Raw genomic sequence first — 27,330 nt, forward strand, 5'->3', positions numbered from 1 at the left:
TCCCATAAAACTAATATGTTACATAAATAGCTCTGATGATGCTTCAGCTGCTAATGGGTACTCAGTCCATTGGACAAGACTAGAAGATGCTTGTCCCCATGTTTGTAGTGTTGATACTGATCCTCAGCATTAAGTATTTCACTCAGAGCATGGTAGATGTGAATGCACAACCTGCTTACTAACACAAAAATTATCCTCCTCTGTTTTCAAATGTGACTTCAGAGTTTCGTATTTAAGTACCAATATTCAAGATCCTGTTGAATTTTTGTAAGATTGAAGGTCCTTTAAAAACCCAATATGCTTTAGAAAATAAATCTTGGGCTGCTCAGGTGGCATTTGCAAAAGTACTGAGTCTTACGGGAGTACCTGCTGAAGTTTCAGAAACTTGAGCTCCCCTGTGCGATTCTCCCATTGGTCAGACTGTTTTGCAGGTTGTTTTAATCTAAATAATAAGTCATACTGTGTTTTAGTTGGTAGAACTTGCAGCAGCCGTGCTCGCAGTGGATAAAGTTGGGCTAGAGGCTGAGGAGTTTGTTAGTGCTGTCAACCTCAGAGAGTGGAGAGCAAATTTTAGAAGTTTATTCAGACCCCCCTAATTCTGTCTCCTTAGCAAGCTTTTCTATGTCTGAAATGAGAGCTTTTCAGTGGTAGAAGTGGGCTGCAGGTTTCTTTGGGTTGGGGCATCCACCACATGTCTGGGCAATCCATTCCAGTGTTTTGCCACCCTCATCATAAAGAATTTTTTCCAATATCTAATCTAAATCTTTCTAGTTTAAAACTATTACCCCTTGTCCTATCCCTGTAGGCCCTGGTAAGAAAAATAAAGACAAACAAACAAACAAAAAATATCCAAAAATCCCCTCTTTTTGTCTTTCTTATAAGTCCACGTTCAGTATTAAAAGGGTGCAGTAAGGCCTCCTGGAGCCTTCTCTTGGGCAGGCTGAAAACCCCCAACTCTTATCAGCTTTTCTGTATAGGAGAGATATTCCAGCCCTCTGACTGTTTCCATGGCCCTCTTTTGGCCTCATTCCAATGAACCCATGTCTTTCTTACGTTGTGGGTCCGAGAGCTGGACACAGCACTCTGGGTGGAGTCTCATGAGAGCAGAGACAGTGGGAAGATCACCTTAACCTGCTGGCCAAGCTTCTTTTTATGAATCTCTCCCCAGATCACTTTTCATTGCCTTTTTTTTTTCCCTTATTTATCTCCTTTAGCTCTAAAGGCCCTGTAAATGGCATAGTTAATGTGCAGCATCAGTGCTCAGTATTGTCAAACACAAATTTCAATGTGTTCATCCAAGTTAGACACAAATCCAAAGAAGGACAACCATATTTTCAACTTAGTGGTAGCTGAAGATGCAGTCCATATTGTAGGAGGTGGGAGTCACATGCTATTTCCCAGTAGTGCAGAGGCAAAGCTGACTAGTTGTGGAGTAATCACTTCATTTCCATAACATATTTTGTGTTCTTTCTGACTACAAGCTGAACATTAGTCAAATGTCTTACCAACTAGAAGTTCTTGCTTTTCCATGAGGGGCAAATAATAACATTTCTTTCAGTCTTCCTTACTGTGTGACATCTCCAGAATTGCTCTGTAACTTAATTAAGAAATCTTGTAGTTTCCATGAGAAACAGAACCTGACATATTTTTTCTGTATGGATGTTTATAGGTGTGATCAAATCCTTTCCAATGTCTTCTCAAGCATTTTTGTTTACATCAATCTTCATTCTTTTAAGTTTTTTTTCTAAATTTTCTTGCTTTGCTACCTTTTTGCAGTATTCTGTAGTGGCCTGATTTAAGGCTACTGAGAGTGAAGTATTTTTAATAAATGCTGCATTTTACATGAAAGTCCATGTCTTCAAATTTATTCTTTAAAATGCAAATTTTTTATCATTTTTTAATACTTAGAGTAGGTTTTGTGGTTTTGTGTATAAGTAAGTTATAATCCTTATTATTTGGGATATCCTGAAGATTACTGTTCCTTCCAAATGAACCTGGTATTTTGAAGAACTGTTGGAAGATGTAGGAATAAAAAAAGGTCTGATCACTATAATTATTTCAGCAAAACAAGTTACTTTCAAAGTTTCACTTGCTTACATGTTGTAGAATCCCAAGAAACTGATTACCTTTTTAGGTCTTGTAGAAGAACACAACTCTTTCTTCTTAATAACTTTCAAGAATGCTTGAATTTTATCTTTTTTTGTTGCTTAAGTATATACTACTTAGTAACTTTCTGTTTTGGAGCATACATTGGGTTAATGTATGAAATCAAATATATTCATAGGTAGATGGTTGCTGATGGATTAACTACTTATCACTTCTTTGTGCTGTTGATCAGTCATTCTCAAATTCAGGATAGGCAGAACAAGAAACAACTGCTATGCAAAAGCTGTAAACTTAAGAACCAGCACAACACAGCCAGTGCGTTTCTGAAAATTTATCACTAGGCTTCCAGATATTTTGGATCTGAGAAAGTGATGCTTCTCTAAGCTCTTCCTCTGTTCCTGTTGATTTTGATGATGATATCCTATGATACCCTGGTATAACAAGAGCTTGACTCTTGACTCTCCTCTTTCATTTATGGCTTTGGCTAGAAATGAATTTATATGGTGAGGAGTGAGTGTAGTGGGCAGGTTCTGTTATTCAATCAATTAGAGGCACAAAGGAGGGAATTAGTGGCTAATGTCACACCTGAAGTAGCCTAAAAGTCTGTGGTCTCAAGGAATGTGGTGTGTTGTCAAGGTTTTTGTCATAGAGCTGTCAGTTTGGCTCCTTGTGTTCCCTGTTCAACCTGCAGCACCCTCCTACATGAAGATGGTGGTGGAGGCAGTCTGTATCCGAGTCAGAATATGCTGCAGGTTACTGCTTTTAGCATTTACACTGGCCTGGCAGAGGGTCTGTTATACCCTTGGTATCTAGTTAGTGTATGGCCCATTCTCTTCTCAACCCCCTTCAGTGGCATATGTGAATAAAGAAATGCTTCAGCATTTCAAACAAGAGAGTTAGAAGAATCTAATAAAAATGAATTTCAGAATTCATGTTAAAATGAACACATGCACACACACCCCCGCCCAGACTTCCACAGGTTTTATGCTCCCATTTTGAAATACTCTATATATTTATTTAGGTAATATGAAACATTGAATTCAGCTCTTAAATGGCATTATATCTTGTTCTACAGCTATTCTGAAGGGCACTCAGGATGAATTAAACAAGAAGGCACTTCAGACTTTGGAGAGGTGAGTAGGAATCTTGCAGATACTTGCATTGTGTATTTCTTTGCATAAATTCAGAATAATTGTTTTTAATGTTTGTTTTTTTTCCTCTGCATAAGACTTCCTTGCCTGAAAGTTTAAAAACAGTTCATTAGGTTTCAACAATAGTCTGTCAAAACCATTCTTGTAATGGTTAAATGCGGTGATTATTCGATTGAACGTCCAAGGTAAGAGTACCTGTTCTGCTACTAAACAGAAATAACCTTAGACCCAAATTAGTTGCAGTAAGATCTACAGTGCTGGGAGATGCAGCTTCCTGACATGATGCACATGATGCCAGCTGGCAAACATGGACAGCTAATTTTGTCTTAATTCCTGTGTGAAGCACTCTTAAACTCCTGTTTCCCTCATGGTGGGAAAGTACCTTCACCATCAGGATGTAGGCAGCTATGGGGTGACCTGGCACCAGTGCACTTACCAGGGAGGGGATAATTGCTGTCCTAATGAGTGGTTTATATGAGCAGTCCTATGAGAAGGAGCTATAGAGCTAACATACAAAACATCACTACTCACCTGTTCTTCATCACTCTGTTTTGTGGGGGTGACTGATCCAATGGCTCTGCCCTGAAGGTACATGTGAATTAAGCTCTCTTGCAACTACAGTTACCTCAAGTAAAACTGCTTGTGTTCAACCCCTTTTTTGTCAGTTCTGTGAGGTAGAGAGATGAGGTGTGAACTTCCTGACCCTGTTATGACTAAGTTACATCACCCAAAATACACAGGGTGATGTTTGGGTAGTTATTTTAAGTGTAGATGCCTACAGACTTTGGATGGCAATTAAATGGAAGCTTATATGGTCTAAGTCTTAGGCTGAAGTATCTAATTCTGGGTTTGGTGTGATCATAAATACGTCACAAAAGTGTAGAAAATTTGAGATCTGTAGTATCTCAAAGTACAGATTTAGCAGGTTGAACGATGTTAATGAATCTTAGCTGTTTTTTCTGATGCTGAACAAGGAGTCCAGCGTGTTTGTCTTGCACTGGTTTTGCAGCGATTGCAAGAGCTGAAACCACAGATGTAATTCTCAATATTTACCCTATGGAGATCTGAGAGATAAAATTTTTAAAAGCCATTCATTCATTCACTATTTAGATCAGGATTATACTCCTAAGTCACACTAGTTCCTGCACTCCAATGTAATACTTTCACTACTGACTAATTTTGGTGTAATTGTGGTGCTGCAGAGCTTTTAAACTGCATTTATTTTTATCCTTTGACCTTTCCCATTGGCTGTGACTTGTTTTCATGGTATCTTAACTCTAGCTAGGAAGCAGACAAGCTTTTAGCCAAGCGTTTGTTACTCAGACCTCAGCCAACAGGGATGTGATGGTGAGCTGATTACTAGTGTTCTTCTAAATGCCTGAGTTTGGTTTCTTTCTTTTTTTAATCTTCCTTGTTTTTCCACCTGTTTTTGAAGTACATATATGATCTCTCAGGCCGTGATTTGGCCTGTAGCCATCTTTGTAAGGGCCCTTTTCAGCTGGAAGATTGCATCAAATATTCTTCTAATTCCTTGCGAGGAAATTGAGCAGTAAAGTAACAACCCTTTGTTTCTTTTCAAAAGCACCATTAATCTCTTCTGCTATGCTCTTGTGAACTTTTCCCTGGTATTTATTGCTGGAGAGGCTACTGAAGGTTTCATGGGAGCTGCTTTGTAAAGAGGTGGCTCACCCTGCTCCAACAGTATAGGGTAAAGCTGAGTTCTGTCTTGTGGAGTCTTATTGTTGTTTGGTTGGATTTTTTGGGGGAGTTGTTTTTGTTTTATTTTGGTTGGATTTTTTGTGTGTTTTGAAGTGGAAGTGACTTACCTTCACTAATTGCACTTGGATGTCTTCGGCATTGCTTCAGAATCACTGAGTGCTACCTTGACTTGCAAAATTACAGGACAGATTCAGTCCATACTAAACTAATTTATTCTAGAGCCATTGGTTATAAAAGTCAAATCCAACAGCTTCTTGCTCACAGGCCAAGATGGCAATTGAGAAGTGGCTACCCTGAAAGCGGTGTGTAGTTTGTTTCCTGAAGTAATTTTTTTCTTATTTGCTTATTTGTTTTAATATTAGCAAATTAATAGTTTTGTCAGGATTTTTAACCACCAGTGTTGTCAGCATGTCATTTCTCCCTCAGAAGAACATTAATTGTGCTCGCTTTGGTCAGGGCAATGCAGGTGCAGGCTTCCCTGGGGTTCTGGAATACAGCCCAGAAAGAGGTCACGAATGTCAGTTGGCTGCGAGGGACTTTCCTCTTCCCTGTTTCTCCCATGTGAAGTTACTTCCCTGTAATGCAGAGCTATAAGTGAGCTCTGTGAGTCAGAGAGGGTATAAACCACTAGTTCTTGGACTGGGCTGCCAGTGTGGCGTGAGCCAGTGCCCCACATTGCTTCTAGGTTCCTCAAAACACTGTCCTCTCATTGACTTGGTTAATGGCTTCTCCATAGGCTAGCAAACTCAAGACTGCAGTTCCATGCTTAGCATAGTCTTAGAGGGGACAGTTCTGCCCAGGCTGTCCATCCCTGTTCCCTGCCTTGCACTGTTAAGGGCCTCCACATGTGGTTCTGGAAACATTGCAGCCTTCACTAGTCAAGGGATCATTGCAATGCATGCTGCCTGTTGTGGACTAGAAGATAATCTCTCAGAGTCCAAGCTTGAGAAGTAAGAGCCTTGGGTTTGGTCCAGGCGCAGCTCCTGTCATCAAATCATTCCTCCCTCAGTGTCTTCCTTTTCCAAATTAGGAATCTACTGTCAACGATCAAACTAGAAGCTGCAGGATGGAGAATGTTTTGTGTATTTGAGCACCAGCTTCTATCACAGGCTCCTGATCTCTAGTCCTCTACTCGGTCGTTCCTCTACATGCTCATAGTCACAATAGTGACTACTTTTTCCCATCCTAATCTAACCCTCTTCTATTGTTTGAAAAGTGGCAGTGTAGGAACAAGTTGGACAACTATGTGCATCACCTATATATTACTTAACAGAATGCTCTAATGGGTTTGTTATGAGTTCAGAGCTACTTTTTCCATATTAGTTATCCAAGTTCCAAAATATTAAGTGGCATTTAATGAAGGAGCACATAAGTTGTATAACATCCTGGCAGTTGAAGTATGTTCACAGGAACATACTTGTTCCTGTGACTCTAGCTTAGCCAGCACAACACTGTTTTGCTTTTTGTCTAGTTTCAGTGTGCTCCCCTGCTACTGGACTAGTTTCTGTGAGGGAAGACTGGGTTTTGTTTTGTCCTTGTGTGTAGCTCATGGTGAAGAAATTCTGCAAAGTGCAATCTAACAGTCACTTTTCTTTTTGTGTTGTGTGGTCATCCTTAAAGAGCACGGGACTTGGCCCCAGAAGATCACCAAATCATCCTCTACCTCTCACTGCAGCTGGCTCTTGTCAGACAGGTATGTGCAATAATTGGAAATCAGTTGTGAGAGGGTGGAAGTACACTGGAAGTACAGTGAGAGGGACAGTACATTGGAAGGACAGTTGAACAAGACCCAGGCTTGCTGAATGGGGTCCCTTCCTTCCTACATTGTAATCAATCAAGCAATCAGAATATGCTTATGTAAACTATTTTTTAATTCGTATTTTTAAAATAGTAATTCTATAGCACATGGAATGACCTTCTCTAGGACATGTGTTCAGCTCCAACTCCTGAGCAGTCTTGGAGCAACTTTGTGTGGGTTGAGCGAGGTGTGTTTATTCCTGTTCCCTGGGTATCATGCTGTGTCCTGCTGCAGGCCGCTCCAAAGCCTCTCTCGTTACTGCCCGATTCTATATCAGCCAGATCGCACACTCCCTGCACTGGGGATTGCTTTATTCCATACTTGGACACGTTTGACGTTAGGCTTTGACAAGCGTTGGAGCTCTGCAGTGAGTGGGATTAGTTGCCATTTGAATGCTGCTGCAGGTGTTAACTCATAAAAATTAAGCTGATAAGAAAATACTTTGCACTGCCTTTCAGGAAAAAAACACAACCATTTGGGCTGTGCTTTATTTTTCTGCCCCTTCTTAAAATTTGGTTGTGTTTTATTTCTCTGTCCCTTCTGTTTAAAACCCAAAGTCTTTATTGGAGCAGCCTCTATTTTTTAAATGCCTCTCTAGCTAGATTTGAAATTTCTTCATCGTAGTTTCCTTCTTTGGCAGGCTTTCTGCTTGCTGCAGTTTTCTCTCCTTAGTCTATACTACAGAGCTGAACAGTTGGATCCTTACTTTCCTGAGCTAATTAGGGGAGTTGTGTGTTCACTAGATTAAACTAATTGTTCCAAGAGAGCACCCTCTTGATAATGTCACTTTTGTAACCCTTTCATAATGAGAGCAGTGTGTTGTGAGAAAGCATGCAATAAGAAAGGATAATTAAAATGGCTTATTTAACTTTCTCATCTGCCTACTGGCTGCTTTATGATGCAGTTTGCTCAGGATCTTTCATTAAAAAATATCCAGCTACCCTTCTTTCTCTCACAGCTTTTGCCTCGTAGGGGAGATTGACCTGCTGATTCTTCTGCTTCTTGCCATGAGTAAAAGCGTTACAGATTTTCAACTGCTATCCTAAAAAATAAAATCAAGATTTTTGTGGTCCTTGGCTCTTTGTTGTTTTCACTGTTACTGGTCCACTGCCTTTTAAGTTGTTACCTTTTGTTTTTCTCTGGTTGCAGCCTGTCTTTGCAATGTTTTTTCATCTGTCTTATTTCTTCATTTCCGTTCCCTTCTCTTCTTACCATTAAGTCTCTTGTCCTCGTGCTCACTTTTCTCTTTTGTCTACTTCACCTGTGTATTTTCATCCTTGATGTTCTGCCGGTTGCCTCTGTTAGCATAGCTCTGTGATCTAAGTGTATTATGTAGTGTCAGCCTGACCCCTGCGATATTGCTCTTGCTCTTCTCCCATCAAGTGAGCCATAAATCTTTAACACATGCTTGGAGAGAGAGGAGATACCTGAGACATCCTTATTTTTAGACTGCTGTAAAATATCCTGCTCTTCTTTTGCCGGTTTACTTAATGATAAACATTTGGTAATGCATTTTTAATATCTTTAATTATTTAAAGTATCTAATATATTCTCTTTCTGATTAACTGAAAGATAAATGATACCTTTTTTGATAGATTGCATTAACTATTGAACATCACAGGGCTTTCATCAAGCAATGCTACAGTACCAACAAATCAGGCCATTCCTACATAGTAGGTTATAGTATAATACCTGAATGTTTTTCTCAACGAATAGGCCTTTTTGTTTCCATAGTCAGAATCAATAAAGGAGGTAACCTTACCCAGCACTGAAAAATCTAGGTATCAGCTTGCATAGATAAGAGAGTGTTTTCATGGAACAAAGCAAGGAAGGTAGCTGACTGGTAGAGTGCCAAGCTGCAGCAATTCGTCTTCCTTGGAAGGCTGTAAAATATTTCCAATAGCACTTGTCTCTGTCACCACTGGGCAAGGGAAAGGGGAAATGGAAAAACATAAGCTTCCCTCTGACATACGATGAGGATGTGACAAGAGGAGGAATGGTTATAAAAGGTTCCTGCGGAGCTGGCAGTTGAAACCAGCAGCAACCAAAATGAAAGATGATGATGATGTGCTTTGTGCTTATGTGTGTGTTGTGTGTGTCCGTGTCTTAAAGACAACTGGAGTCACTGGGAAGACTCCAGTGGCTCCTGGAGGGTCTAGGTCAGCCACACAGTGTTTTAGGGTGGATTTTCCAGCAAAATGCAGAGTAAATACCCTCTTCTGTAAGGGAGGTCTCAGTCTGATTTTCCCCCAAAGTTGAAGTGCCATGAGGCCAAGGTCAGTGTCTGATGCAGTGGATATCTCCACCTTGCAGTGCCTGGCTGGCAGCCGGCCAAGCCGATTGACAAATGAAACTTGTAACTCCCAACTCCCGGCCGCTGGTTCGGCTGCTTCTCCTGTTTCTGTGGTAACAGCATTTGGATCAGCAAAAACAAGGTAGCATGAGCATTTAAAGCTCACTGATTTTAATGCATTGCCTTGTTTTTTAGCAGGCCAGTTTCTATGGAAATGACTCTAGAGAGTCAGCAGCGTTCTTGTTAATTTTAAATGTTGATTCCCTTTTCATTTTGGGGGTGGTGGTGTTTTTGACCTTGAATTCCATGTAAATCAGTATTGAATACATAAAAACAACGTTTGTAGTTTCATACCATTTTAATACTTGATCTGATTTGCCCTTTCTTTGCATGAAAATAGGAAGGAAAAGACAGCGAGGGGTCAGCAGCTGAGGATTGGAAGTCTCACCAATTTCATATGGGCTTCCAACAGACCTCAAGTTTCAAGTGGCAATATCCAGAAAACATCTGCTGCTTTCCAGAGTGTCTGGATCTAAAACTGAGATAAACATCAGTTAAGAGACCAGAGAAAATATTTCAGTTATTTTTTACAGGTTTTAGTTTCATTTCAAGAAGGAGAGACTGCTGCCTTTGCCCCAAAAGGGGAACTCTTTTTTAGTAGGTATCAAGAGATGCTTCTTTCAGTGGCTGCTTGGATGTGGGTAGTTCTGATCTCTGTCTTTCTTCTGGACCAGCTAGTGCCTCTTTGCTGAATAGCAGCATGCTGCTTTTCTGCCTACATCCTAGCCTAGACTTTTCTGGTGATCAAAAATGGCTTGTAGTAAGAATTAAATAATAATGTGCAGATGCATCTATTCCAGTTTTCCTGAAGTTCTGGTGGACTGTAGCAAGTCTGTTTTCAATGGAAGCTCTTGCCAGTCGATAAAGCTGTCTCCTTTCTGTAATCCCCGTGCTATAAAAAGAGATGGAGTGGGTTGTTTTAATGGTTAATTAAGTGTAACTGTCAACTGATGTGAAATTACAAGGCCTGAAAACTCCTCTTTACAAGTTTCTATTTCATTTACCATTTTAAATATGCAAGCACATTCTAGTGTTGGGAATTATTTTTAACACTCATACTGTTTTCCTTTTTATACCTATAATTGTAACATCCCAACATTGTTTTTAAGGAAACATATGGCATTATTGAGATAAATCCTATTCTCTGAGAGGCAACCTAAACAATCCATGTTGCATCATTATATTTGGTAGTGCTGCAAGATGCTATTTATGGCCTACTGCGGCATCTTTGCTTCCTGATCAGTGTGATGTGAATTTACCTGTGTGCCATGCAAAATGTGTGGTATATTTGTTAACAGAAAGATAAATCAGGGAAGTGCAGCATCTTCTAGTTACAGGCCTCACTTGGACTTGGAGTCCAGGTGAAATAAAATTACTTTAAAGCTCAGTGCTTGTAGGGAATTTTAAACTGGCAGCCTACCTCTGATAAAGCCCTGAAGTTTCAGGGTGCCATCTGGGCTGCCAGCTTCCAGCTTTCTCATATTATACAGTTACTTAAATAAAAATACCGCTTTCAAAAGAAGTTCGCTTTGACTGCTGCCAGATATGTTGCTTTTGTTCTTCTAGAAATTTAGTTTGTATTTCATTGCTTCTGGTCTGTTGCAGGTTGTTGTTTCATATAATGCTTCCCATAAAGGCATAGAGTTCATATAATTAAAAGTTTTTCGTTCAGTGTTTCTAATTATGCAGCAGAACGGTGTAGGCCACTAATGGTCTTAGAGCACTAAGGAACCTTTCTGGACTCAAGTTAAACAATTAGGTGCCAGAGAAGCGTAATTAAATTTCAAAACCAGCCATTCCCTGTGACTCTGATGGTACTAGAGGGAAGCACTGAAATGAGATGTAACCATTGCAGGCCCTATACTACAGAACAGGGGGAAATTATTTTAGATTATGTCTATATCAGCAGTATATGACTGCCTGCCCAGCAGGCACAGGTTTGTAGGAGAGACCACGACTGACTTTTATGCAGCTTTATTTCATGGATGTTACAACACAGTCGGAGAGCTTCTTTGATGGCAGGCCTCTGTTAGGGGTATGGACTTGCAGTTGTGTGGCTGTAAGTCCCTTGCAACACATAGAGCAAAGTCTGTGACTCAGTTTGCATGTTCACATGCAAGTAAGGTCAAGTACCCTTACAATTTTGAAGCCCCTCACTAAAGACACTAGTTGCAAGTATTATTCTTTGTCTGATTTATACTAGCAAATTAGGATCACCTTCCCAAGTCTTGGAATCATAGAATAATCGGGTTTGGAGAGGACCTCTAGAGATCAGCCAGATCAATCCCTGCTCGAAACAGGGTCAGCCGGAACAGGCTGTTCAAAGTCCCCTCCAGTTGTCTGGTTTACAGGTTTTCTTTTTCTTCTAATGAACTTACTTTTCTCCAAGCTTATATCTTCTTTATGACTACTTGTGCAGGTCTGAGACAGAGGAATAGAAAAAATAGGAGGTGTTTTTAGTCCTGAGTGTAAGAAGAGTCTTGATAGCAGCTTTGTTTTAGCAAGTCAATTTATATATCTCTGATATATCTACTGAAGAACTTTGTGGACAGCAGATCTGGGCCCACAATAGTTTTCATGCTTGTTGTTCTGGTTTCAAGTTGTCTTGTCATTGCTAGTATTTTTACATTGTATAAAAATGTATTCTAGTGAGCTGCTGGGGGAACACTGGTGATTTACGCCAATGCATTTACCTTTGCAGTAAGCTGTAATAACACATGTGGTTAAAGTAGCTCCACTGACAAGCAGTAATTCATTAAAGCTGAGCACTCAGTCATGTATCCCAACCTGAATCCAAGCCAGGACATTCAGCAGTTTTGACACTGTGGGCCAGATGCCAGTTTGGGGTTATGTCTGGAGCAGTCACACTGATCTCCAGGCTTGCATGGAGTCACCAGTAATAGGGTAGTTAAGTACTGTGGCTCGTGTATGAACAGCAAGAGTGAAATGTCACTTGGACATTAGGATGAAGTTGTCCCACGAATAGAATATATATACCATGCTCCCAGAAGCATACCTGGGATCTAGATAATCAGCAACTGCTGTTGTAGCTGCAGGCAGTGTAATTGTTGCTTTCATTAGTTATGTGCTACTTGTTTTTGTGAGAGAGCTGTGGAGGCAGTGGGAATTTGACACTGTTGATATGCCAGCGTAGAAAAATGTCTGCAAAACTTTGCTAGGTGGGAACTTCTCATAGTAGGGAAGAAGGAACTACATTCTCCATCCATAAGAGAAGCAGTGGGAAAGCATACATGAGGAAAAGAAATTTACACAGTTTCACGTTTTGTTTTCTGCAGATTTCCAGAGCCAAACACAGATCTGGAATAATGTATGTAATGGTAATTTCAGGCACTAGAGAATCTTAAAAAAATCCTCTGCATAAAACTTATTGGTAAACAAATAAAAGAGAATCTGCTAAGAAGTTCCCTTTTGAACAGATAGCCTAAAGTAGCGTACTGGATCACAAAGAGCATGTGATATACTTGCATTCATTATAGATGTTAAGTTTTCTGCCAAATGAGACTTGGTTCTAATGACATGCTACTGTTGTGAGTGTTTCCCTTGAACATTCAAACTCAATTTTTATGTTCTTGATCCAAATCATGAAAGGCTTTGTACAGCTATTACAAGAGACAAAATACAGCAGAAATGTGTAATGCTCTCCCCCAGGTGAAGAGCCAGCCACCCATCCTAGAAAATAGAGCTGAGAATTGGGCCTCTGTAGTGCTTCTGTTTACAGCATAGAATCACCAAGCCAAAGTAAGAGGGGGTTGATTGGATCAGATCTGCTGCTCTTGTTTATAAGCAGTGATTTAGTAATGCTGCAGACTCCTTTCTCTAGAATGTTTGTTTTTTTCAAGCAGTGCAGTCTGTTAATTTTGGCAAACTGTTTGAATAATAGAAGACATCTAAGTAGAATTTCTTCAGAATTTGTATTTGTTCTTATCTTTGAGGTATAAATGTAGGACTGAAGGAGTACTGAGTTCTCTTTTTATTTCTATGCCATCTCCTTCTAGATTTCAGATGCTATAGACCATCTTCAAGAAGCCCTACAACTGTGCAAAGATGACATGAATTCACTTCATCTACTGGCCCTCCTCTTTTCAGCTCAGAAGCACTATCAGCATGCACTGGATGTTATCAACATGGCTGTTGCTGAATACCCAGAAAGCTTTAGGTAAGAGTTACTGCCTCGTGAGATACATCCAGTCAGGAATGATCTGCTCACTAACTCTATTGTTCTCAGTTATGCACAAGGAGCCTGTTAAATTAGGTGTGCTACAGGTGTGCACTCTCCTCCTGGGTGTACTGTGAAGCTAAAACATGTTCAGGGTATTCTTTTGATTTTGCCTTCATGGTCTTTCTGTTTTTGAAACTAATCCTTGTGCTTGTTTGCTTTTCCAGTATTTGTCTTTCTGTATTGTACTGATGATATTGTCTCCCATGCATCTCCCTGTAGTTTTTATATTTCACTTTACACGTGGAGAAATGAGTGTGAGACAACTATGATGATCTCTGTTTCACAAATAACTTTATATTTGGTAAGTTCCTGGTTAAGAACAAACAAATTTTTCTTGCATTGACCATTGCTTTGATGTTCATCTATGGCACAATTTGCTACAATAGCACAGCTGAGGAAAAAGATCAGTTGAAAATCAGAAGCTGTAATAATGCAGAGCTGAAAGGATGGTTTGCCTGCCTAAGAGCAGGTCTGAATCAGCACAGACTTCTTGGAGCCAAAGGCTTCCACTGTTCTATGTTTGACTCAGACCTTCATCCATCTGAGGGAGGTAAATTGAATTCCATGCGATTTACTGCCATGACCTTTCAAAACAACAAATTTGTCTGTTCTGTACAAAAATTAAAGCTTCTGTAATATTTTCTGGTGATTGCATACCAGCTGAGTTTCTTAGCCAAACTGCAGAAAATCCTGTTGCACTGCTGGAAGACCAACTTCCATTCAGAATTGCCTGTATTTAAATGGCATTTTAAACCCATGAGCATTGTCTTTAGACAGCCTGCATTCTCAATGGAGAGAGGGAACAATCTCCACAAGCGTAGTCCAGTAGTCAGGTGGGATATTTTCTGAACCTGAGCAAAGGAAGGTCACAAGTAAGATCAAGGCTGTCTAAATGTCAGCTTGAATGCTTTAGGATCTTTTAGAACTGTGGTGCTATATCAACATATAATGCTTTTTATTGTAAACTGCACGTTGCCATTTAAAATAGCTTTGCTGCCTGAGTTTTTGAGGTTAGTTACTTTATGTACCTGAGGAGCTAAGACTATCAGTGCACATCTTTGAGAATTAAGTGAAAATTAGAAATGGCATCTCTTAAAATGATGCCAACATCTCTTTCAGAGTGTGAGCATAGGTGTAACTGAAGCAGGAAATAGCCCAGTGGGTGATAAATTGTATTTTAGCATTTGAAAGTACTAAAGATAGTGAAAAAACCCTCTTACAGTCCAAGGTGACATTGTGCAGTCAAGGGTTAGATGTTCATTGAGGACTATAGACACTTAAAGATACATAAGACAGAGGTGGCTGAGGAAGAAGAGGTGGTATATGTCAGGAAAAGAGTATTCGCCATGTCCAGTTGACCAGCTGGTCCTTCAAATCCTACATCTTTCCTCCAGCAGTTATGATAATTTATGTTTCAGGGGAGGGCAAAACATAGAAAACGTGGTATGCAAAGTACTCGGAGGATTACTGGGTTGGTTGCCTTTGTGCTGTCTGGTAATCTTATTTCCCCAAAGCTGAAAATAATATTATCTCTTATGCTTCTATCAGTGCCAGTCCTCATGTGCAGAAAGACCTTGCCAAGAAATAGCAGAATAGGCTGTTTTTGATAAAGACAATTAGTATTGGTAGGGAAGCCACAGGTTCATGCTTACTCCTAAACACAGACTAGCTGAAGTGTGTGCCCTTGGAAGAGCCCCTCTTTGCTCCTTTCATGCGCAGTGGTGTGTGACACGGTTGACAGTGGGACTCATTCACAGATACACACAGGTGCAGGAGTAGGGGCTGGCTTCTTGCCTCTGCTACTGTGACTACCCTCTGTCTGTATGGGTCTTTCTCTAAACCAGCCCGCAAATAACTCATGAGTGAAGGAACAGAGAAAGAATATAGATTTGCAAGGCAGGAAAAAAAAATTAAAAGAAGAAAAAAGTGTTTCTGAAAAAAAGAATGTGAATCCAATGAGGAAGGGAAAAGCAAGAAGAGTAACAGACTACATCTATAGTTTGTACCAAATCTGAAACCATTTCAGGCTTTCTAGTACGGTTTATGCTAGAAGGACTTTACTGCTTTGTAAAATCTCTTTGAAGGGAGAAAGACCTGATGCTATTGTGTAGCTCCAGTTGTTACTGCCTTATAGGAAAATGCTAATAAATTTTACTGCTGTATGGAATGACTACAAGATGTTTCATGTAAATAGTGTAGGCTAGTTCAACTGCATGATTTAAAAGCTGTATTTAAAAGTGGTTGATTATTTTTCCCAGTTCACATTTATATGAACCAGGCTACTGTGTAATGTGGTGCCTGGGGGCTCCCTTCCTAGTGACAACTCTTTTTGGAAATAGAGTTTGATGGCATGTATCAAGAAAGGATGATGAAAGCTGCATTAAGGGACCTTAGGGCTCTGTAGATGGCAAAACCCCCAGAAACATTGCCTAGATGTATATCCTAAATAAAAGAAAGCGTACTATGTAAAAATTTAAGGGCTAGCTGGCCCAAACGACAGACATTTCATGCTGTTTCATTGGTCTCTGTATGTAATTAAGATGAGTTTGTTTTTATATCATATTCTTTGGGGTTTTGTATTAAATTCTTTCATTAAAAATTTTAAAAAAGAATTTGTTCAGGATAGTTCACGTGGTTGGCTAGTGGCTGAAGCAATTGAAAAAAATATACTGCCTTGCTCAGCTAACACACAACATCCTTTGGCATGGAGCTCATAATATTGACCCAGATATATCTGAAAGTGTCCCTTGTTCATGTGTTTAAACTTAAACATTTACTTGGCATTTCAGAGGTTGATGTGGTGCGTAGGGAGGAGGGATGCAAAACCTAGGCACTGAATACAGAGAGATGCAGTGTTTTGGATTGAGCTGATGGAGAGCTGAATATCCAAAAAGCGCAAAATGAGCTTGGCAAGATCGCTTCTTGAAAGGTGGCATATAGTAACAAATCCATTATAATACAGTCAGTGAATGACTGAATTTGAACACTTGAATGTACTGTCAAGCAGTGACAAAGGAAGACTGCATAAAGGAAGAATGAGAGCTATCTGCATTGGACATATTGCAAGCTGGAGTGAACTGGAAGAAATACACTGCCTTGCTATTACTGTAAAAGATAGAAATAATAGCAACCTTTACATGGAATTTATCGTCTGAAGAATTGCTGACACCTATGGGGGGAGACTGCCCAGGATAAAACTTAATGTTTTATCACACTGTCAATGATAGTGTGGTTTCAGAAGCAGTTAATGAATGCAACACCAACAGTTGGTTTTGGTATGTATATTAAAGCACTGTCTTCAGCCCATTTGGGTGAGAAGATAGCATTAGGTATCTCCCCTCAAGGTCAGTATTGTTAATCATAAGCCTTCCTTAAGATGGATTCCTTCAATTTTTTTCCAACTCAAAGGCCAACCTTTTGGTCAGTGTTCTCCCTGAGTCTGGCAGTGATTACCTCCACAGGTTTGTCTCAGGGAAGAAATAATACTAGTAAGCACCCCTCTTGCTCTCCAGGAGATCTTCTTAAAATAATGCATTGTTTATTTAGAAAGAATTTCCCTTTTTAAAGCCTGTATACACACCTCACAGTGTTCCAGGCAGAAGTCCCACGGGTCTGGCAGCCTGCAAAACCCACCGAAGAGCCTGTCTAACATGGTCCTTTATCTTCAGCTATTTCCTCCTTCCAGTTTTGCTTGTGTAAAATTGACTTTGCCTCCCTGAGTCATCCACTCTTCCAGAGATGGTTTTGTTCTCTGGTCATCTTTTAGCTCTAATTGGTTAGCTTCCAGCACTGGAAAAAAATTAATGTCTGTATGAAGTCTAAAGTTGGAAATAGGATATCAATTTCATGGATACTGTATTGCTCCCAGACAGCTTATCAAAACTATTCTGTTGTTCACCAGCTGGTTTGCTGCTCCTGTATGACTCCCCATTAAGATAGAACATACAATCCTCTGAGATAATGTGCAGCATCTTCTAATTGCTGCCCAATGTGAATGGTGAATGTTTTGTTAAATGATCACGTCTTTATATCTGTAGCACTTCTGCATATTGCAGAGGAGTTGTAACTCTATTAAATGAACAACTGCTAATATTCCTCCTCTTTCTAAACTGTAAGTCACTATTCTGTTGCTTTCAGAGTCTCAAAACTAGTTATAAAGAGAAATAACAGAACTTTCAGTAAGCACTGCTGTTCTGCACATAAAGACTCAAAAAAACCCAGGTGGGTTGGTGTTTTGGAGCAACTTAGTTGTCAAATGCAAATGCTTTTGTTCTACAAAGATATTTGCTATCACGAAAGTAATTACTGTAAATGTAGTGCAAAAAAAGCTCAGAAGGCCAAGAAATATTAAATGTGTATCCTGGAGACTGTCTGTAAAAAAGGAAGTAAGTTTCTCATGGGGAGTTGTGTATGTTGTCTTGGTGTTGGTGTTGTTTTAGCAGAAATGTCCTTTTTGCTATAGCCAGCCCTCAAAATACAAAGTCCACTTCTAGATTAGACGTGGTTTACTGACAGAAAATGTCCTTGAATTCATCACTTCTACGTTAATTTCATTAAGGACATATGAAGTAATCGTCTGGCAAGATTTATTTGTCATAGTCTGGTGCAGACTTACTGTGGGGAGAACCATTCTGTGGTATATAAGCAATGTCATTTACCAGGTGCTTCCACTCACCTCTAAAAAACCCTGATGTAAAATCTGGATCTCAAATGCATGATTAAACTGGCATTTCCAGTTTGAATTCTTTTTCCATTGCTTGTCAGGCTCTTTCTTGTATGTGGAAAATAAACAACTCGTGGTTTCTTTGAGCCATATCTTTATGGGCACTCATAGAGTACTGCAATATTGTTAACAGCAGTAAAGTAGACCTGTCTTCTTGCCTGTAATCTTCATGGTGAATAAAGAGTCAGTTGTCTCTCAGTTGATGGTTTGCACACCTTTGTGTTGTGGCTAGTCTCCACTGTAATTGTTGCATCGAGTTGTACCTCTGTCCGTCTCACCTCACCCCCAGGTAATACAGATGCACATGCCATAGAATGGTTTTACCACTTTTCCCACAGAAATGGTGGTGGCCCCTCCTGGCTTTAGAAGTATGGCTTTAGAGAATGAGATCAGCCCATTTATATGATTCAAGTTCATCATTAGGCAAGAGGCAAGGAAGCCTGGTGCAACTTGTGAGCAGACTTGGTGATAGAACAGCTTGTTAAAATTCTCAGAATATTGTTTTGTTTGAATTCCTTGAGGGTGTAAGATATGAGGATCTAAAGCAGGAATAGATTAATGTTTTGGCTGTAGCATTTGATCATGCTAGACAACTTTTATAAATAGGATATTCAAAACTTGTAAGAGTAGACCTTTTGTAAGCTGACTTCTTGTAGTGGTGTGTCCACATTCTGGCTGCTAAGAGTAACCCAAAAATGTTCTTATTTCTTTTATTGACACCCCAGACAATAATACAGAGTAATACAAAACAGAAGTATGTACCTGAGTGATATGGCAGTACTGTGCTACAAGAATACAAAATATGTTAGGCATCTATGATCCACTTAAGCAAGCAAGATGCGGAGTTAGAGGGGTTGAGCTGGGTTTTTTTACTTTATAATATTTGCTTCTGTTGGCATGTTATGATTCCTTGTTGTTTTTATAAAATTAATCTAAAAAACCCTTGATGAAATATTGCAATAATCAGGACTATACTCTGTGGAACTAGTAATGATATTGAGTATTTGTGTGCCAAATATATAAAGGGAAAGCTTTAAGGTAGACTCCTGACTCTTATTAAAGATAACACAGGTACTTAAAGGTAAAAAACCCCTTGAAAATAGAAATCTGAGAGTGGTTTTTTTGGATTAGGATTTATTTCCACACTTCTAGCTGTTTATTTTTTTTCTTTTCTTTGTTCTCCTTCCCCCTGCCCCCAATATGATGAAGAAACAACATGAGTTACAGTATCTAAGACTGGATTCCTATTTTGGCAGGTTCAAATTGACATATGCATGCTTTTCTAAGGGTCACAGTCTGATCTAAGACAAAAATTCAGCAGATGAGCATGATAGCACTCCATCTACCCGCTTAGTGCAGCAGGAAGGAATGTCCCCCTAGCTGTTTCATGTCTGTTTGTGCCAGGAATGGATTTGTGTTAATGTACATATGAATCCATCTTAAAATTATAGGGATGGATTCAGTGGTACTTGGGAAGAATTCCATTCCCTCATAGCACAGAGTTCAGGATATGAATAAAAAGAGTTAAACGGAGCTTAAAGAGGAGCCTACTGCAGACTTGCTTTCTTTGTATCATATGAAAAGAAGGAACAGCTACATGGTTTTCCAACCTTAGCAGCAACAGTTCAAATCTTTCTTCTGGATGAAAAGTCAATTTCATTTCATAATAACTTTTTCCCTCTACTACCTGAGTAAATGTCTACTGCCTCCATACATTTAAGACCTTTATAGTCAACAGCAGTGCTTCTAGATGTTTGTTTTGATGTTGGAGAGGTAACACTAGTCATGCAAATGCATAGGCTTCACTTCAGAAATTCAAGAATAAATTCCAAAATTCAGGAATAGCATGGCTGATTTGAGTTACCAGCCAGAGGTTCTGTACTTCAAAGCTCTGTATATCTGCTATAACAATGAGTTGGTTCCCCCAACACTTACTTTTCTCCCTGCTACATGCCATTTGCTTTTGAACAGCTGCAATGTGTTCTGCTTTATAGTCAAAGGAAGTGTCTATGTTGAATGCCAGAATATACTGAAAAATAGCATGTGTGTATCATCTGGGCAGCAAAGTCAAGTTATCAGTAGGACCTTTGTGAATGGGAGTTTAGCCGTAGTACATGCGTGTAGAAGTTATCCAAGGTGAGGAGGGACTTAGTGATTGAGATCCCTGTGTTTTTACCAGGCAGTTTTGTGAACTCCAAGGGTTGACCTGTGTCATGGAGATCAGAAGGAGGACCTAAGGATGCTTGCTGCCTGGAAATCAAAAAGAGAACCAAGGGAGAAAGGTGGTGGTGTTACTGTGGGAAGCCTAGGTCTAAATTTCCCCTTCCGGCTATGGGAAAAAACTTTCCCTTCCCCACATGTATACAGCAGGTTCAATAGACTGCCATCTTTTATTAGCACCTTGAGACATTGCCTCTGCTAGAAAACATGATTAGAATCTTCTTGAACTGAAGTCCTTTGAGGCGCTCTCATATGGATAAAGAAAGGAAACAAAATGCTCTGCTTGTCTGTTTTTCATCTCTTTACATCTAGTGGAGGTGAAAGCTGTGGAAGGTCTGCTGTTAAACATACATATCCAGTAATGTGAAATTGTTCTCTGAGGCTCTCAGAGGCTGATCACTAGAGAAATAGGGGGAAATAGTTTCTGGATTTTCTGAGACCCTTAAAAAGCCTCAAATGCAAGGGTGCTTAAGAGTCTCATTTTTTTTGGAGGGGAACTGATTTTTGAGAATGAAGAATATCAGCTTTATTAGGATTCACTGAGAATTACAGATGATAATCATTTCTGGAAAACACAGATCCTGAAATATGGAGAGGCATCGATATTCAGACTTGAGTGACTTCTACTCTGAGATGCTAGGAATATTTATTTATCTAATGAGAAGAGCACAAAGTGTTTTGATTTGTATTATTTTCTTCAAAAAGAAAAGAGAGGGGAATTGATTCAAATGTTCTGAAGAACTCACAAGGAAACAGAAGCCAAGTATGGTAATTTTTCGACCACAAGTGTGATTTTCACCTTCTGAGAACGGGAAAAGTCTTTACTCTTCACTTTCTTAGAAATACTAGTAATAATTGCCTCTTAGATGGTAAGTCAGCTTCTGTTGCCATTGTCATTAATATCTGCAGAACCAGATATGTCATCAGGCAAGTCATACTATTTGATATTACTCAGTATTCATGTTATTTAATATTTTAGTTTCAGTAAAGGAAAGATAATGATAGATGGAGATGTTATCATGGAGAGAGAGAGATTGTAACATTGAAGTTCTGTTACCGATGTGTCTTTGAAAATATCCTGACATATTTCTTAATATGCTAACATTTTTACAACGCAAAGCAGATATGAATCATTTTACTCACCTTTATTCAATTTTACCTTGACTTGAAGCTTTCTGTTATGTATGTACCTTAGCAGTAAGTTTGTCATAAAGGCTGTATTTTACGAGGAAGGGGGAACATGAGGATGGAGAGTTAAGTGGTCTCTTCAAGTGCCGCAGTCATTAGCAGAGTTTTTCCTACGTACACCAACAGAAAATGCAACCCAGCACGATGTAAGTATGACACAGAATTGTATTTCTGGGTACTGTGGCTGGACATGTGAACTGCTGGAAATAAATGCAGTGACCTCTTTTCCATATGTCTCTATCAGCTGGAAAAGTGGCAGAAGGCTGATAACTAACAACTCAAATGAAGTTCGTTACAGTAAGCAGTTGAACTGAAATTCAAAGTGAAGAGACTCCTAGATATTTTATTATATTATTTTTCTTTTATTTTTTTCCTCTCCTTAAGTCTGGCCGTTTGTATCTACCATCTGAGCACTTGTGATGACTTAAGACTATTCTATAGTTTTACTTGTATTTTCTCAAGACAGAGTCAACGTCTTTCTATTGTTGGTAGTTTATATAGTACAGTGGGGTCTGAACCCAGCTGAAAGTATACATGTCACTGCAGTTTGTGTAGTAAAGAGGAGAGATGGCTAGTTGGCAAGGGAGCCACAAGGAGCTGTGCTACTGGGTGAAGGTGGAAGCCCTGCCTCCCACCCCATGAGTTTCATCAACCAGTCATTTTGTATGATTCTTCAAAATGCAGGCACTTGTTGTGTTGGGAGGAAAAGGGAAAAACTCTTTTGCTTGGCTTTCAGTAATGTTTAAGTGTGCAATATAATAAAGTAGAAATGACATAACTCAACATGAAACAAAAGAATACTATATATGTGTGTGGATCATCTTTAGACTCTTCTCCAGCCCTGCCCCCACCACTGCAGCAGAAGTGCTTTGAGAGGCCAACATGATGTGGCCTTGCAAAAATGGCACTTGAGGAGAAGGATGAACAGCATCTCCCACCCCAGCTGCATATGACAGCAGCTGTGGCCCCACCATGAGGAGTGGTGCTCCCTGCCAGATAAGGATGCAGAATTGTTAGGTGTTGGCTGCTAGACCATCCTCACCAGTAGCAAGAAACAGCTGGTGCATACAAGGGAGTACCAGTTGCAAATGATTATGTCCACCCTGCCAGGGCTGCTCCACACAGAGATATGGCGGGGCTGGCTTCAGCCCAGCTCCTTGGGCTGCTGCAAATGGAGTCTCCATAGAGACGTGGATCTGTGTGGGCAAACTGCCCCGCTGTTTGTGCTCACACCCCTGAGCCTTTGGGACCCAGGGGGCTGCCTTGAACCACACAGCAGCAATTCAGCTGAGCATTGGTGAGCCCGACTGTATCCAGCTGCAGCAACTGCCAGCAAGGCAGGCAAAGCATCCGTGGTAACTAGCACTACTTAGCAGACAAGGACTCTGAGAGGAAAAGGGTGAGAGATTTTCCTGGCCTGCACAGAGCAGTCTCCAAGGTTTACATGTCCCATGTACTGTGTTAAAACAAAGTTAGCAGTAACATGCACCTCGGGAAACCACTGGTAGGTGGCATGGAACCAGTGTTCATTTGGGGTAGTTCATGTTGCTGCCATCCATCTGTACAGATCTCACCCCTGGAGGATTTTTTATCTATGTAGGATTGCTTTAATCTGTGCTCTTGCTACATCTCGAGAAGGAATGACTCCTGAGCGGGAGAGCACAGAGACTTCCTCTACCTTGAGCCACCACTATAGTGCTGTTTTATGGAAAGGTTTGTTCAGAGCTGTGCACAGTACATTGAGAGTTTATTATTTGGAAGGGTCTATGGTTTGTTTGGGGTTTTTTGCATCCAAAGTGTTTGTGTGAATTAATGCTTTTTCTTATACAATTACATATAGAAGTCAGGATATATATACTAAATTATCTTTCAATGGAAAACATTCTTTTGAAACTAAACTGGATGGTACATATTCTTGTTTACTGCTCTGTTGTTAAAGCAGATGGAAATGTTTGGAGTCTCCTTTGTTGCCAGGAGTATAAACTATGTTCCATCTTAATCAAGAGCCTGCACATTGTCAGTTTGGAAATGCCAAATGGAAAAAGATTTTTGTTCTTCAAGTCCACTATAAAAAAAAAAAGGCAATATATATGCATTCTTTGGGGCTTTCACACTAGATGATTTTCAGATATAATAAGGATTGAAGCCTGCTCTACCAGCAACTCTGGAATTATGTTGTTTCTTTCTCGGTGGCAACCAGCAGTTGCCTGTTGTTTCACTGGCCACCTGCAAATGTCCAGGTTTGCATAGCAGGGGCATAGTCCTCCTTGATGGTCTTGGAGGTCTTTTCCAACCTGGTTGATTCTATGATTCTGTGAAAATGTCTGTGGGGAAGTGGAAGGGGGATCCTGCAGGATAATGATGTTAAAGTGTGTGTCATGTGCACTATCTGTGGTTTTGCAGGGCAGGAAAACTTGCATTTGAAAGCCTATTGTCTTTGGTGTCATTTCCCTTCTCTGCACAGCCCTAGACAGGGTGCATTTCTTAGTTTTGCAGACATATTTTATCCTACATATGTGAGATTGCTTTTTAGCAAAGCCCCATTACATTTCTTGTGATTTAAAAAAACACAAAGAACTTTGCAGAAGCAAAATGCACGTGAATCAAACCTTCCCTGTTTAAGCAGAATGAACTGATAGAGAGAGAAAGGAAGACAGCAAAGCAAGCTTGACTTAAAACTTAGTCTTTCAGTTAATTTTTAAGGGGATGTAGAAACAAACATCTTAAACTTCTGCAATGTTAGTTTATTGTTTAAGCCTTGTGAAAGACAGCATCTAAATAATCTGCTGCAGGGGGATTTTATTCAGCTCAGCAGCTGTGATAGCAACACTGGAAAATGTGTAGAGAATGCTAGTACAGATTTTTTGATGTTCTAGAGGTCAATCTAGTCTTAAAAGAATAAAATAACTTCTTCAAGTGCCTTGCTGTCTCAAAACATGTCTAATCCTTGCAATGTTGTTTTTATCGGCTGTTCAGTAGTTATTAACTTAGACTTCACTAATTTCTCCACTTCTATCTCCTGCAAACTTCTGTTTCAAAAGCTGTATTTTAGTGCAATATGGCAATATCTACTGATCTCATCTAATTGACCTCTGTATGTGGCAGAGCCAGTGTCTCATTTTGTACGGTATAGCAACATGCACCCTGAATCTGGGATTTCTGGGCATAAGCAATACTGTAGCTGAACAACAATTTATTTTTTTTCTCTAACACGGTCTATGCAACAGTACAGTTTAAAGTTGCAGCGCCACAAAAAGCTAGAAGCTGCACTCACAAATTGCATATTCCATCAGGTACTCATTATTTGCCTACAAAGACTAGGACTTTAGTCTGGGATTAGTTGCCTGACTTGCAAGAGACAGGAATCATGGTTTTAGATGTCACTGTGAGCATTGTTATTACATGGAAGAACCAAGGAAGCAATTCTGTTTCTAAACAGCACCTTAAGGAAATCATGTTTCTTATGCCTCAGGGTGGGCAGATTTGCTCTTAAGCGCTTACGAGGCTGTAATAAGCTATAAGGCTGGTTGCAAATAATGTCACATGTGTTGCTCAGTCATTAAGAACAAAGCCCTATAGAGGTTCTCACAAATGAATGAATAAATTCTAAATGCTTTCTCTGATGTGTGAACTCTGAAATTAACACCACTGATTTTTGCACGCTAAGAATAGTACAGGGTGTCAGCACCAAGGGTGGAAAGGAAAGAGAAGATACCTTTCCGGGCTTCAGTAGCATTCAAATTGCTTAAAGCTTAAATATGTAGCATAAATGGTTACATCTGCCATTTCAGAAGTTGACTAAGTAGCGCTGTAGTAGAAATATCCCTGATCATTGGCTTGACCCAAACCTTGAGCAATGCTTACTGCAGGAAAGCAAGTGTAGAAACGGAAGTATTTTCTGACCTCGGTACTTATTAATTGCTTATTGTCATTTGTGAGCAGGTTCTGTGTGGGCTATTGACCTTTTAAGAAAAAGCTTAGTGTCTAGATTTCATTCTGAAGAAAAGGAAAGCCACACTCTTTTCTCCTACCCAAGTAGGGGAAAAAACAGCTGAGAATGGTGCAGGTGGCCTGAAGCAGACTGGTGCATTGTACTGGAGTATCAGCATCAGATGACTGCCTTAAAAAGTGAGGTTCTGTCATCTCCCTGTTTTCACTGGGGATCTCATAAGCTGCTTTTCCAAGATTATCCATAATAGCAGTTTGTCTGGTTGAAAATATCCCCCAGAAGAACAAGAAAAAAATTATGTGAAACCAGAATATATTAAAGGCCAAGGAAGAGAGTATATTTTTTTTCTTCCCGATGTTAAATTTCATCAAACTAAGCAGATAAAAATATAATGAAACAAAAAAATTGCAGTGCTGCAGGATACGTGTTTTCTACATGGTGCTATTACTGGCTACAAGCATTTTTTTCCATCAAATTCAATGGCCTGTCAGCAAATTTTATTAAGGTTGATTGCCAGTTTCTCTTGCACCTCACAGGCACTGCTAAGAGTGTAATTCCCTAGGGAGGAAGTCACTGCTCCCCTTGCTCATTGCACAGTTCATCTAAATTCCTTCACAGTTGTAGTGTGTATTGTGAACAATGTGGATTATGTTTTCAGCACTTAAATAGTGCTATTAAACTGTTGCTCAAGAGTACACTGCACTCGGTATGAAAGCATTTTGAGTTTGGGCTTGGAATAGAATTTTCAAGTGGGACTGAGCACAGAGCTGGTATTTTCTGAAGTTTAAGGCTGCAGTTGCGTTGAGGTTTTATGTAACAAATACTTCATGCCTTAGTCAGGGCCACTTGTAGTGACAGTAACTATAGTAACAAAACAGAGTTTCTGGCTAATGAAGGAGTATTGCCAATGAGCAGGACATCAGTCTCTGATCCAGCCCCTGAAATATGCTTATTTATCAGTTTTGTGAGCAATGCTTTTTTAATAGCTACTACTAAAGCTATTTAGAAATTTTCATTTGTTTGCTTTTATGTTTTTTTTTTCTTTTTTCTAAAACCTGTGGAGGGACTCACTCCTTTTGCCTTCAAATGGAAATGTTCTAATTATATTTCTGCTTTTTTAAGTTGTTTTCCTAAAGAAATGGGGATTATGCAGTTGGGCTTTTTATACCTTGAACACTTTTGAAAATGCTGGCTGATTTAAAAGAAGTTTTGACAGTGTGTTAGAAGTCCTGAAGCTAAGTTTCTGCAAGTTTTCTAAAAGCAGCCTGCTGAGTCAAGGCTGGAGGGGGCAGGCAGAGCTGAGCCATGTGGTGCTGGGGTTGGCAGCTGCCAGCAGGATAATGAGCACTTGTGCAGTGAGTGCACCACACAGGGATATGGCAGCAGCACTGCCATGAGGGTGGTGGCTCTGGGAGAAGGGATGGCTGGGGGGGACAGAGACACGTTGCAATGGGGGACAGGTGCAGAGGATGCAAATCTGTAGGAAGACTTATACCAACCTGGGAAGGGACAGTTTGTGGCATTTAAGTGAAGAGTACATAAACACATGCTGTTTGTTTCTGTGTCTTACATGCTCATTTGCATGGCTAACAAGTGATAGCAGAATGAGTAAGGTAATGAGGGATGGTGCAAATGGTAATCAGCACAGCTTAACAAAACCTGCATGTGTGGGAAGTGGGGTAAAAAGCTAGGGTCTCACCATGGCCCACAGGAATCCACCTCCTTTGGAAACAGGGGAATTGCACCTCTTAGGTTTTTCTAACTTTGAAGTGACAGTCTGGTTAAATAACAGCAGAAAGAATTATTATTCGATTAATAAAAAGGTCTTTTAAAACTTCAGTGGACAGCTTTTGTGCTGCCAAACTGGTGTTTTTTGAGGAGCA

At 39.9% G+C, this 27,330-nt stretch overlaps 1 protein-coding gene across 7 annotated transcripts in view; it reads left to right on the top strand.

Moving 5' to 3' along the window:
• The window catches only part of TTC7A (tetratricopeptide repeat domain 7A), a 175,907-nt gene that overhangs the window by 70,193 nt on the left and 78,384 nt on the right, over window positions 1-27,330 (top strand). For all 7 annotated transcript variants that reach the window (XM_039379115.1, XM_027748906.2, XM_039379114.1 and 4 more), the window contains 3 exons: window positions 3,182-3,239; window positions 6,597-6,669; window positions 13,144-13,304. In XM_039379115.1, the coding sequence (XP_039235049.1) occupies window positions 3,182-3,239; window positions 6,597-6,669; window positions 13,144-13,304 (292 nt within the window). The remainder of the gene's footprint in view (window positions 1-3,181; window positions 3,240-6,596; window positions 6,670-13,143; window positions 13,305-27,330) is intronic.

Source organism: Pipra filicauda, unplaced genomic scaffold, assembly GCF_003945595.2.
Source record: "Pipra filicauda isolate LSUMZ 115617 unplaced genomic scaffold, ASM394559v2 scaffold156_size1729456_pilon, whole genome shotgun sequence".
In the NCBI taxonomy this organism is placed as follows: Eukaryota; Metazoa; Chordata; class Aves; order Passeriformes; family Pipridae; genus Pipra; species Pipra filicauda.